General features: G+C 37.6%; 1 protein-coding gene across 1 annotated transcript in view; it reads left to right on the forward strand.

The window, feature by feature from the left end:
• The window catches only part of DIAPH3 (diaphanous related formin 3), a gene marked incomplete at its 3' end in the record, with an annotated part of 415,912 nt that overhangs the window by 17,574 nt on the left and 384,670 nt on the right, over positions 1–13,668 (forward strand). Inside the window, 1 exon segment of the mRNA XM_007450220.1 lies at positions 10,398–10,430. Coding sequence (XP_007450282.1) covers positions 10,398–10,430 — 33 coding nt within the window.

A 13,668-nucleotide genomic window follows, 5' to 3' on the forward strand; every position in this document is an offset into this window, starting at 1 on the left:
TGCGGAGCACAGGCTCCGGACACGCAGGCTCAGCGGCCATGGCTCATGGGCCCAGCCGCTCCGCGGCATGTGGGATCTTCCCGCACCGGGGCACGAACCCGTGTTCCCTGCATCGGCAGGCGAACTTTCAACCACTGCGCCACCAGGGAAGCCCGGGATCTTCATTTCTTGATGATACTGAAGGTTCACCCACCCTTACTGTAAATTTATATGTGCAATACCTACTCAGTCTGTTTTCTTCCTCACACTGTATTCTCCCCTTTAGCTGTCAGTCTCCTGAGGCCAGGCAACATGCTGGCTGTAGGGATGGTGCTGGGAAACTGCCACTGCTTGAAGTTCTCAGCCCCAAAGAAAAATCACAGCATGTGAGAGGCCCCAGCAGCTGAAAGGAGGGTGGTCCAATCAACTGACACCCAGCAAAGCAGAGCTGCTGGCAAAGTGGATTCAACTGTTATTTACTAGTTAAGTTGATTACTTATAACATGTTTTTATACTTAAACATTTGTGACTGTTCTGTTAGAAAAATAAAAGCCCGTGTCCTTAAGATGGCCTGGGATGGATCTGCCCCTCCTTCCTCTTTGATTTGTTTCGTGTTGCTGTTGCCACGCTGGCTCCCTCCTTCCCTGAACCCTAGAGGTGCTCTTTCCTAATGGCCTTTGTTCTCCCTGCTCTTTTATCTGAAACACTTTCCTCGATTCCTTAGTCCACTCCAGTCTGCTCAGATGCCACCTTCCCATTCAGACTTATGCCTACCCCAATTCCCACGTTTAAAATTGCAACACTGCTTTCTGGGCCTGCCTTACTTTGTGCTAATTTTTATTTTTAGCAGAGCTCTCATCACCTTCTAACATCCTCTATAACTTATTAATGTGTTTGTTGTCTGTTCCCCAATAGAAGGTAAGCTTCTTTAGGACAGGAATCTTTGTTTTATTTACTGATGGTTCCCTTGTCAGTACATAGAAATGTTTAATATTTGTTGAATGAATGAATGTTTTAGGAATCTGTCATTGTGTAAGAAGGACAAATTCTGTACTACCAGTTTTATCTAAATCATGGCTTAATTTGACTTTAGTTTTAGATCATTGCTATAATGTTTGCATGTTCATTAGCGAGTGTTTATGCACATATGATTAACAATGCTGCCTTTTCTTCCTGTCAGCATTAAATACCTCTGTTATGGTGCTTATCCCACTGTCTTGCATTTTGGTTATTCAGCTACTTGTCTTGCTGCTCCTTTGGTTGTAAGCTCATAAGGGCAGGGACTGGGTCCTCTTTACATATATATATATATATATATATATATATATATATATATATATAAATATATATAAATATATATATATATTTTTTTGGCCCTAGACACCCCCCCATCCCTTATGTCTCTGACTCCACCTCCTAGCACTCTTCTTTTTTTTTTTTAAATTTATTATTTATTGGCCTCAGCAGGTCTTAGTTCTGGCATGTGGGATCTTTTGTTGCGGTGTGTGGACTCTTTGTTGTGGCGTGCGGGCGTCTCTCTAGTTGTGGCGCTCAAACTCCAGAGTGCACGGGCTCAGTAGTTACGGCGTATGAGCTTTCTAGTTGTGGCACATGCCTTCTCTCTAGTTGTGGTGCGCAGGCTCTTTGTTGCAGAATGTGGGCTTGTCTCTAGTTGTGGTGCGTGGCTTTTCTCTAGTTGTGGTGCATGGGCTTCTCTCTAGTTGTGGTGCGTGGGCTTCTCTCTAGTTATGGTGCTCAGGCTCCAGAGTGCATGGCCTCAGTAGTTGTGACATGTGAGTTCTCTAGTTGTGGTGTGTGGCTTCTCTCTAGTTGTGGTGTGCAGGCTCTTTGTTGTGGTGTGTGGGCTTCTCTCTAGTGGTGTGTAGCTTCTCTCTAGGTGTGGTGCGCAGGCTTCTGTCTAGTTGTGGTGCTCAGGCTCCAGAGCACACGGGCTCAGTAGTTGCAGGGTGTGAGCTCTCTAGCTGTGGCACATGGGCTCCAGAGTGCATAGGCTCAGTAGTTGTGGCGTGTAGGCTCCAGAGCGATTGGGCTCTGTAGTTGCAGCATGTGGACTCTCTAGTTGTGGCATGCAGGCTCAGTAGTTGCAGCATGTGGGCTTAGTTGCCCCGCAGCATGTGGGATCTTAGTTCCCTGACCAGAGATCGAACCTGCGTCCCCTGCATTGGAAGGTGGATTCTTAACCACTGGGTGGGTCTTCTTTGTATTTAATATAGTGTCTTGCACATGTTGGCAGCCTAATTGTATTGCGTAGTAGAAAAATAGGGTTATGAAGGACTTTTCTGGTGGTCCAGTGGTTAAGAATCCACCTTCCAATGCAGGGGACGTGGGTTCGATCCCTGGTCGGGGAACTAAGATTCCACATGCCGCAGGGTAACTAAGCCTGTGTGCTGCAACTACTGAGCCCCCGCACCACAACTAGAGAGAAGCACGCATGCCGCAATGAAAGAGCCTGCGTACCACAACTAAGACCCAATGCAGCCAAATAAACAAATGAACAAATAAGTAAATAAAAGAAAAAAGAAAAAAGGATTATGAAACTAGGTCTTACTTGAACAATCATGTCTTATTTCTTATACTTTGTTATCATGTCTTCATTTGCATTGAGTTATCAAGTGAGTGGTATTTACCTTAGCTTTCTAAAGATGGCATGAGATAGTTTACATTTACAATAAGGAAAAATGATAGATTTCTTTTATTTCTGACATTAATAAGTGTCAAAGTAGAAAAATAAAGCTAAGTCAATATATTATTGTTGCCACAGAAATTTAATTTGTGTCAAAAGGATTTGTGCTTGTGATGTAGTGATTCATATAGTTTTCTTGGAATTAAGTCTCTAGCCGGTGACAACGTCAATAATTCACAAAACCAAGGAGACTTTTGAGATTGGTTAATTTATATATGTGGATTAGAAAACAAATGAATAATGTGCTTAATGTATTCAGACGTATTTGAAAATATGCATTAAAAATCCAGCCTATTAAAAAGTCTCTGTTCACAGTATTTATTAGATTTTTATTTCTTTTACTGTCTCATACATATATTTTCATTTGAAAAGGAACAAATCTATATTTTCTGTTTAGCGTGAAAAGTATTATCTATAGAAATTAAAAAAAACTTTTCTCATTATAAAAATAAATATGCTCATTCCAGACAGCTAAGAAAATACAGAAAAATGTAAAAAAAATTGTTTCAAATCCCACAATCCAGATATATAAAATTAACAGTGGTTCCTGTCTGATTTTTTTCCATAAATGTGTATATTAATGAAGTTAGAATTATATTGCAAATGCAATTTTAAATACAGCTTTGTTTCATGTAACATTTTATTGTAAGCATTTTTGCTATTGTAGGACTGTAATTTAATCTTTCACATATTCTGGGAAGTTTTAGGTTGATTACAATTCTAGCTATTTAAAATAATGCTGTAGTTATATATATCTATGTATAAGAATACTTGATTGTATTTCTTATTTCCTAAGTATAGATTCTACAAATAGAATTACTAGGTTAAAGAGTAATTACTAGTAGAATTACTAGGTTGAACATAGGATTTGTTTCACCAAATTGTTCTCTCAGAAAGTTTCACCAAATTTATTTCCTTATGGTGATGCTAAAATGTAAACAAAATCCTTCTCAAATATAGAACAGTGTGATACGTGGTACTATATAAGTCTCAGGAATATCCAGTCTTAATTCGTGTCTTAGACATGACATCTAAGAGGCTGAGGCACTCTCAGAAATAACATAGTAATTAGATAAACTTCAGGGTGATTTTGGAAGCTCTGGGACCATTTAAAATCCGTCTACAGCTAATATCTTACTTTTCAGCCTTCTCCACATAATGAAAAAGGTCTTGGGTTCTGATGACCTCGAACCAGACCTAACTCGTAAAGGGGTTCAGGGATTTGAATTGTCTTTTCCTGGACCCATTGGAGAAGAGTTTTTGATCTGGTAATTTACGTGAAAGAAACTGGAACGGCTGAAGAGAATATCTTAAAATAGGTGTGAAGGCTGTGTTACTAGGATTAGTCATTATGTTTTCTCTTTGAAAGAAAAGGAACACTAGAGTTCTGCTAGAATAAAAAATGACTTGTTAGGTGTTCAGCCCCTGTGATGTGTAATTCAGGTGAGAGTTACAAGTAGCAATTTGAGAATTGGTTTTTCTGGAGAGGTGGTTGTTTTCGAGCAGTTATGTGGCAGACTTTTGATCCTTTTGAAAACCTTGTGCCCTCTTAGAAATGAATCTTTTCATGTCTGTAAATGGTTGAGTGATGCCTCCTTCTGAAACCTGGTCTTTCACAAAGAAAGAGTTATGGAGAAGGCAGGTCTGGATTCTTGGATGCCAAGAGTGCATAAGCCTTGGAAAATGGGCAGTGGACAGGTGTTTATCATCCTAAGATGGGCAGGATTACAATTTTGAGTAAATGAACAGATTAAAAGATGCTGGTGAGCTTTTTCTGATTCTCACCTGTTCGTAACATCGCCTCTCTCACTTTTCTCCACCTCAAACTAAAAAAATGACCACATGAAGAGTGAGGCAGCTTAAAAGCTTTACTTTATAGTATCAAAGAGCCAGCTCTACTCTTGTCCTCAGAGCTGGGAAAGCTTCAGTATTATTTTTGGACCCTCCTGAGCTGTTAAATCTGGAGCCCTTGAAAAACAATATTTTCACATCTAGGTGTGTTGTGTGCTTGCTGGGGAGATACCTCTTAGACCCATCCACAGGTGTGTTTAGTGTCACAGTTGCTAGTAGTATTATTTCACATTGCTACAATCTTTATAATTGGCATTGATATTAACATAAAGACAGGTGTGTGGACAAGAAATGTTACTAGATTAAAATACATATTTATAAGTGTATTAGTCGAAGGGAATAAGCTGGACTTTAAAACAAAACTTTGAGCAGATTATAAGTATGATTAAACAGATTACGATTAAGAGAGGACTGAGCCTGGCCCTTTCCCCTTAAGGTGTAACTGTGTTCTGTTGATCAGAACCTGTCACCCGTTTTTTCAAGCAAATAGTGTCATGTTGTGGTTTGATATAATGAACAATATTTGATACTTAAGTACTAAATATATGCTTATGAAATTGAATTATTGTACCTTAGAGAGAGACTAAGTATTTGAATAAGTGATGCAATTGGTGATTCATCCTGCACTCAGAGATTGTTGAATTTTCTTAAATCAGTGCTAATTGGTGCCAGTCACTTCAGGGCACTAAAGCCTGTCCCAACCGTACCAGCTCCCTGTCTCTCACTTCTTTAAAATCCTCTGTGCTTCCTGCCTGCACCCTTTTTTTCATTTGTTTCTGCTACGTGGATTTTAAATGAGGCACGTGACAGACATTGGTCTGTGTGCAGCCCAGGAGATGTTTAATGCTGATAGTGGTGGAGTGTGGTCCCAGGCTCGCTGCAGCAGCAGTGCCCTCAAGCCCCTTAAGTGTACAGGTTCCTAAGCCCCACCTTAGACCTACTGCACCAGGATCTTGGGAAGCTGAGGTCCTGCCATCTGCTTTTACAAAAAAGTCTTGGTGTTTTTCTTGTGCACACTAACAAGCTGAAAACCACTTGGTTTGGAGGGTCTAGTTTATGAGAATTGGGTCCAAGTCACTTGTGTTCAGAGGCTTTAATCTTTTTAATTTTTCCTCTTGTTGCTAATTTCTCATAATGACCCAGTTAAGTGGTGTAAACTTAATAGAATTAAATTGCAACAGCTAAAGATTATTCTAAAATATTACTGTGTATTGCCTCTGCTGACAGTGATCCGAGCCTGCTAGCTTGATGCCTGGTGGGCCTTCACGTGTCTAAGGACATCAGTGGACAGAGCCTTTGCTGTCTGCTAATCCACATGTGCCAACCAATGAAAGAAAATGTAAAATTTGCTAAAACGCTTAGGTTACAGCTTGGAATCTTTTTTCCATTGCATGTGAACCTCAGGGGTTTGTATGTTGCTTTGTATTACATAATTTATTTGGTCTTTGTTACTTATTTGTCAACTTAAGTTGGTGGTGGTGTTCTCCATACCTCGATATTGATAGCATTTTGCACAGTGCTCTGAAAGCTCTGGATCTATTTTTTGACATCATGTACTGTCTTCAATAAAGGTTTTGATGCCTTGCTTAAATGGGAATATAGAGGACTATGTTCTGTGTTTCTGTCAAAACTGCCCCCCCTTTTCTGATTCTATGTTCTTTTGAAGAAAAATTTATAAAGACTTGTTCTCTCTTTCAATTCCAGAGTGATCCTCTTGACCATTCATCCTAGGAACTGTCATTAGCAGAAAACCTGTCTACATGTAGAGCTGCTTTCTTTTTAGGGAGAAATAGAATTAGCAGTTTGAGAAACATAGGACCACAGGAAGAGGGTGAGGTTTGGCTTAGGAAAAGAGCCCCACTGTGCTTTAGTACCACACCTTAGCCAATTACCAGTGGTCCTGTGTTCAGAGTTGTTTATATATATATATATATATATATATATTATACTTATATATTTTAGAGTTGTATATATATGTGTATATATAATATATATATATATTATATTTCCATTATATATATTTAGAATCCTAAAAGTAGGACAGAATAGAATTGGAGATTCTAAGATATGACAGTCAAGATCTTCTAGTCTCAGCAGGTATATCCCAGGGGCTGCCACTATCTGAGGATTTTATGTCAGTCGTTCTCTTCTCCCTCTCCCTCCACTTTTTAGAAGTCTGTGATCTAAACAGGTAGGACTTTGAGATAATGTAAACTTTACAGTAAACTTGAATTAATATTAGCATTCAAAGATCCTACAAAAGGATGCCACTTGATCTAACCTTTACATTTTTTCACTAAATATTTAGTGTTTCTTTCTTTTTTTTCCCCAAACATATTTGAAGTGGACTGTGATTAGACATTTAAGTTTTTAGGGGAAATTACTCACACTTAGATTCACTCAAATTTTTTAATGCTAGCTTGTGTTTAGTGGTTTCTTTCAGATTGCATGTGGGTAAACAAATACCTATGTAATCTCTGTTTTCTGAAAGCTGAATCTTGAATTGAAACTTATTCTCTCTACTGTTTGGATATAGAAACCAACATTTTTAGATGAGTTTTCCAGCTGTTTACTCTATTAGTCAACATCTCTAGTTCTGTCATGGGCCCTTGAATTTGCTGTCATCATGCCCTACTGGCTTATCTTGCTGGTGGTAAGAATTGATAGATACGTGTTTCCCAGAAGAGAAGGAATAGTGAACCTGACCTTAACTTCTTGCTTGTCTCTCAGACTGCTAAACTTCCCACGCTTACATCCCTTTGAGTTTTCTTATTTTTCTATGTAAGCATTATAATTCTGTTGTAATTCATTGCGTGTTCTTTTCTGTGAAAGATTGTGTGTAATATAGCTTGTAATTGGACTTACATGCATGCCTGTATAGTTTTTAAAAAACAGGCCAAGCATTTAACAAATTAATTGAGTTGCTAGATCCTCAATGAAATAGTTTAAGGATATTAAAAAAAAAATTAAAAAAAACTATGACCAAAAAAATGAATCCTTATGTGTCTTGTTTCTACTTAAGAGTGACTATTCTTTTTCTATAAGTTATGAGTCCAACTCTAATTTAAAAGCCTGTCCTATTTTAGGCCATTGAAGGTAAATAAAAATGTTCCTCTTGGTTATTTACATCTTCTGAATTTTACATCATGTAACCTACATTCTCTACGTTTTCTGTATAATACTTTCTGTATCTTCTGTGCAGTTTTTAGTTCATAAATCTTACATAGGCCCTAGTCTCATTTCTCTTAAAATTGTTTGTCTGCTTTCATTGTTTCTTCTCTCTTCTTTAACATCACTTTATGGCATTTTCCTCAAGGCAACTCAAACTGGCATTTTGGAATATTTCATTTGTGTTAGTACATGTTTTTGCTTTATAGTGGCATACTATTCCAAGTAGGATTTCTGCATGATACTTTTTCATTAGCCTTACTTTTCAAGCATTAGGCCACTTAGAATGCTGTTGTGTCAGAAGTTGGCTCTATTCCTGTTTCCTTGTCAGAGGAACTTGAAATGATCCCTTTCAGGTGTGATGTGAGTTGTGACTGGGGTGATACCTCTGGTTGAAGAGTGAGAGAGCAATGTGGTTAACCAAATGCAGTGGGCTGGAAATCTCTACTGGTGGGAAAGCACACATACAGTAGCCATGTGGATTTGGGTTCAATTCTAGTCATGGTCTCTGGGATGAGATTGTGACCCTAAGTGCCTCAGGATCATACCCACTCTCACAGGCCTCTGTGCATACTTGTTAATTTCAACTGCTGAAGTTAATAGTGATTAAAAGTAAATTTTACAACCCAGGATTCAACATTAAACTTTTGTTAATCCAGTATTATTACTTCTTTGCTCCTAGGTCAGCATATGTGGTCTACTGATCACGTAATTCAGTCTAGAACTGGCATGATCACTTATCCAGCTGCATTCTCTTTAGTATAAGCGAAGCTCATGCTGTGTCCCTCCAGTTACTGTTTTTCCTGCCCTAGAAGAAGGAACATCTTCTCTGAAAGGGTGGAGAATCTGGGATAGTGATTTACACTGTACAAATTTTTAACCTGGATCATCATCGAGGTTGATTCATGAGCATAAAAGTGCCATCATCAAAAAATCTACAAACAAATGCTAAAGAGGGTGTGGAGAAAAGGGAACCCCCATACACTGTTGGTGGGAATGTAAATTGATACAGCCACTATGGAGAACAGTATGGAGGTTCCTCAGAAAACTAAAAATATAACTACCATATGACCCAGCAATCCCACTACTGGGCATATACCCTGAGAAAACCATAATTCAAAAAGGGTCATGTACCACAATGTTCATTGTAGCTCTGTTTACAATAGCCAGGACATGGAAGCAACCTAAGTGTCCATCAACAGATGAATGGATAAAGAAGATGTGGCACATATATACAATGGAATATTACTTAGCCATTAAAAGAAACGAAACTGAGTTATTTGTAGTGAGGTGGATGGACCTAGAGCCTGTCCTACAGAGTGAAGTAAGTCAGAAAAAGGAAAACAAATGCCATATGCTAACACATATATATGGAATCTAAGAAAAAGGAAAAAAAAGGTCATGAAGAACTCAGGGTCAAGACGGGAATAAAGATGCAGACCTACTAGAGAATGGACTTGAGTATACGGGGAGGGGGAAGGGTAAGCTGGGACAAAGTGAGAGAGTGGCATGGACACTACCAGATGTAAAATAGATAGCTAGTGGGAAGCAGCCGCATAGCACAGGGAGATCAGCTCGGTGCTTTGTGACCACCTAGAGGGGTGGGATAGGGAGGGTGGGAGGGAGACACAAGGGGGAGTAGATATGGGGATATATGTATATGTATAACTGATTCACTTTGTTTTAAAGCAGAAACTATCACACCAGTGTAAAGCAATTATACTCCAATAAAGATGTTAAAAAAAGTGCATTCTAGTTACAAGCATGAATGATAAATTTCATTCTGTCAATAAATATTGAATTTATTGATACCTATTTGCCACTTATTCCATTAGATGATGATTGCTAACACATATCCTTTTATACTTTTCATAGACCTGACCTGATTTCCTGTTTAGGAAATGTGCTTGACACTTTCTCTGCCCTTTTAAAGGTCTAATGCCACAATGAATAAGAAGAAGGAGAATTGGAAATTGATTCCAGCTACTTAAATACAAAATCTTCCCCAGCTCCAGAATTTATAAAAACTTGGATTGCTTTTTCCCCCTAAATGCTTAATTTTGCTTTGAACTCCACTTTGCAGGAAACTAATTTATTCACTTTCTAAAGTGGCCTTGTGTATGTCTAGCAAGGAAATTGGCAAAAGGGTTCTCAAAGAAGTAGCAATGAAATTGAAAAGTGTCTACTGTCAATAACTGGTGATAAATCAAACTGATGTTAAAGATGCAAATAGTCATTCCAGTACTCTCTTCTCTTTTATTAGAATTATTTAAGTTAATTAGCCAGCAGAGTACTTCATTATCTATTATGCTGCATGCTAATGGTAGATTTAAAGTTTCACTTTTATAATTTGAAAAATTTTCTGAAAATCTTATTTAAACCCCTATATCCATTGCATTCTAAGTTTGTATGGTAGCTAATACTATTATTTGGGAGAATATATTTATTGTACTACAGTGAGGTTTCTAGTTTGTGAGGTTTACAAAGACAAATTTTAGGAGACTATCACATTCAAGGTAACTTTTGTCCATCTTTTTGAGAAAGTGATTAAAACAATATATAATGCATTTTTATTAGACTGTCAGAAATTGAATTACATTCAACTTAGCGTTGTAGAATTTTAAATGTACTCTATTAACTAAAATTAAAAAAGCTGTTATAAATTACTGATATGATTGGTTTCTTTCATTTGCAGCATTTAAATATTAGGACACTGACGGATGATATGGTAAGATTATCCTTGATGTTTCCTTTGCTGTGAATCTTAACTAACCATGTAATGTTGATGGTGTGCTGCACTAACACCTTTGAAATTGCTACAAACTGCATGTTTTGGAAATGGACTCTTTTTATAGTGCTAAAGTAAGAGGTAGAACTGGTTGTGAAATACATTAGATTGTTGCTTTCAAATACTAAAAGGGACTAGTCAATATGTTCATTTAAAAATTTTGTTTAATCACAAGTTGTTAGTCAACTTGGAATCATTCAAATCACCTCTCTTTCTTTGAGGGTGAATCGCACACTTCAAAAAGAGGTACAAAGGATAGCTAAAGACATGTCAGCTTTTCAAAAATATGTAGTTGCTAATTAAAGTAAACCATACTAAAATATCACACATATATTTTTTAAAACTTTTGTTTAAAAACGAGAGAACTAAGCATGCCTTATCCTATATTCTGCATGCTGAAAATAATCAGCTTTCTTATAAGTACTTAACATTTTATATCACTGTTACAGATTCTTATATATTCAAATGAATTTTTCTTAGAAGTATATTTTTGAATGTAACTCTTGGTTAATGGTAAAAAATAACAGTGAGAATAACAACAAGACCCAAATAAACAGTAGCACCAAAAATACAGAAGCATGATATCGAGGACCAAGCACAGCACTTCGATAACTAGGATTTGAATTCAGCTTCACTTTATGTCAAATATGAAACAGTGCCTAGAACTCACTGAGCACTCAGAAAGTGTTTAGCACCCCCGATATCCAAAGTAACATCTTAGGCACGTGGTTTAGGTGGGCATAAAAAGATGAATGAGATGTAGATCTGGACATGCACGATTTAAAAAATTGAATCAGAACGCTATGTTTTATTCCTCTGGATAGTATCTAAGAAAAGGATATTTATGTAAACTTTTCTGGATAACATTTATTTCTCATAGGCTAATATTCAGAAACGGTAGTAATATTGAGCACTTATGCAGATTATGTATATAACTTCTCATCCTGCAAGGTGGGTGATGTACTTATTGTAGTGCTGAGTGCATTGGGGCTCAGGCAGCCTAAGTAGGTAGCTTACCCAAGTATGCACAGCTCTCAAGTGGTGTAGCTGTGGCTTGAGTCTTGTTCCATGTAGCTCCAAACCCACACACTTGCTGTGCTGACTTAGCCTTCAGATGGCTCCTAAGGCCAATAATAAAACCATGTGCAATTATTAAGTATTAACTTTTATGAGAATCTACAGTGGTATATTTGCAAAGCCTTATTGAGGTATAATTCACATAGCATGTAGTTCACCCATTTAAAGTGTATGATTCATTGGTTTTTAGTATATTTGCAGTGTTGTAAAACCATCACCACAATCAATTTAAGAACATTTTCATTACCCAAAAAGAATATATATATATTCTTTTTATATAGAATATACTATACAGAATTTTTATATAAAATATACTAAACCTGTGAATAGTCCCTCCCGAATTATTCCCAACTCGCTTAGCCCTAGGCAATGTCCAGTCTACTTTCTGTCTATAGATTTGCCTCTTCTGGACATTTTATATAAATGGAGTCTTACGTGTGCTTTTGTGACAGAATTCTTCTACTTGGCATAATGTTTTCAAGGGTTATCCATGTTGTGGTGTGTGTGAGTACTTCCTTTCTGTTGCTGAATAGTATTCTATGTTATGATATTCTTGAGGTTTGTTCATATTTTGTGGGCACTCTACATTTTTTTTTCCTCTTTTCATTCAGACCCCACCCTTACCTTTGTTTCATGACTCTGTCTTTGCACTTTGCCAACCCATAATCTCTATCCCAAGTTCTAGAAACAGAGTCATGTTGTGGAGTGGCTTCAGTGGGCCACTCTGGAAGCCATCGTGCTCTGATCTTACATTAGTAAGTGGGTTCCTCACTGAAGACTTTCTCTGTCCATCCTGTCTCCATTCCTTGCCTCTCCCCTCATCCTTGCCCCTGGGCTTGGTAGGGTCCGAACTTTTGGGTTTTACCATAGTGCCCTGTGCATATTTTTATCAAAGCAGTACATGATTTATGGTCTGTCTTTTTTTTAAAAATTTTTATTGGAGTATAGGTGACTTACAATGTTGTGTTAATTTCAGATATACAGCAAAGTGAATCAGTTATACATATACATATATCCATTCTTTTTCAGATTCTTTTCCCATGTAGGTTATTACAGAATATTGAGTAGAGTTCCCTGTGCTATACAGTAGGTCCTTATTAGTTATCTGTTTTATATATAGTAGTGTGTATATGTTAATTCCAATCTCCTAATTTATCGCTTCCTGCCATATTTCCCCTTTGGTAACCATAAGTTTGGCTTCCAGATCTGTGAGTCAGTTTTTGTTTTGTAAATAAGTTCCTTTGTATCATTTTTTATTAGATTCCACATATAATATCATATGATGTCTTTCTCTGTCTGACTTACTTCACTTAGTATGATAATCTCTAGGTCCAACCATGTTGCTGCAAATGGCATTATTTAGTTCTTTTTTATGGCTGAGTAAAATTCCGTTGTATATATGTACCACGTCTTCTTTATCCTTTCCTCTGTCGATGTACATTTAGGTTGCTTCCACGTCTTGGCTATTGTGAATAGTGCTGCAGTGAACATTGGAGTGCATGTATCTTTTCGAATTATGGTTTTCTCCAGATATATGCCCAAGAGTGGGATTGCTAGATCATATGGTAGCTCTATATTTAGTTTTTTAAGGAACCTCCATACTGGTCTCCATAATGGTTATACCAATTTACATTCCCAATTTACAGTGTAGGAGGGTTCCTTTTTCTCCATACCCTTTCCAGCATCTATTTGTTTGTAGATTTTTTTGATGATGGCCTATGTCTTTCTCACTGGTTTAAACCTTTTGAACACAGAGACAATGTGTTGTTATTAATACTTCCAGGCATGTTGTCTGGCACATATTAAGCATTTTCATAAATTGGTTCAACAAATGAAAGAACAAGTCTCTCTTTTGATAACCTGCCTGGTATTGTGGTTTCCTGGGATCTGGGCCTGGCTTGGTCCTGGTCAAGCTTCCTGTTGATGGAGTCTTGCCTTTGCACAGAGTAGAGAAGCTTTGACCAGGACCTGTCAGCCTTTCTGACCACCTGGCTGGATTTCTGACTATTGCCTTGACCTACCTTCATCTTAGATGTTCACATGATTGACTGTCCTGGATTCCTTGCTACCCTCTCCTTCCAGGGAAAGAGCAGGCAGCTTC

Source organism: Lipotes vexillifer, unplaced genomic scaffold (assembly GCF_000442215.2).
Source record: "Lipotes vexillifer unplaced genomic scaffold, Lipotes_vexillifer_v1.1 scaffold275, whole genome shotgun sequence".
NCBI lineage: Eukaryota > Metazoa > Chordata > Mammalia > Artiodactyla > Lipotidae > Lipotes > Lipotes vexillifer.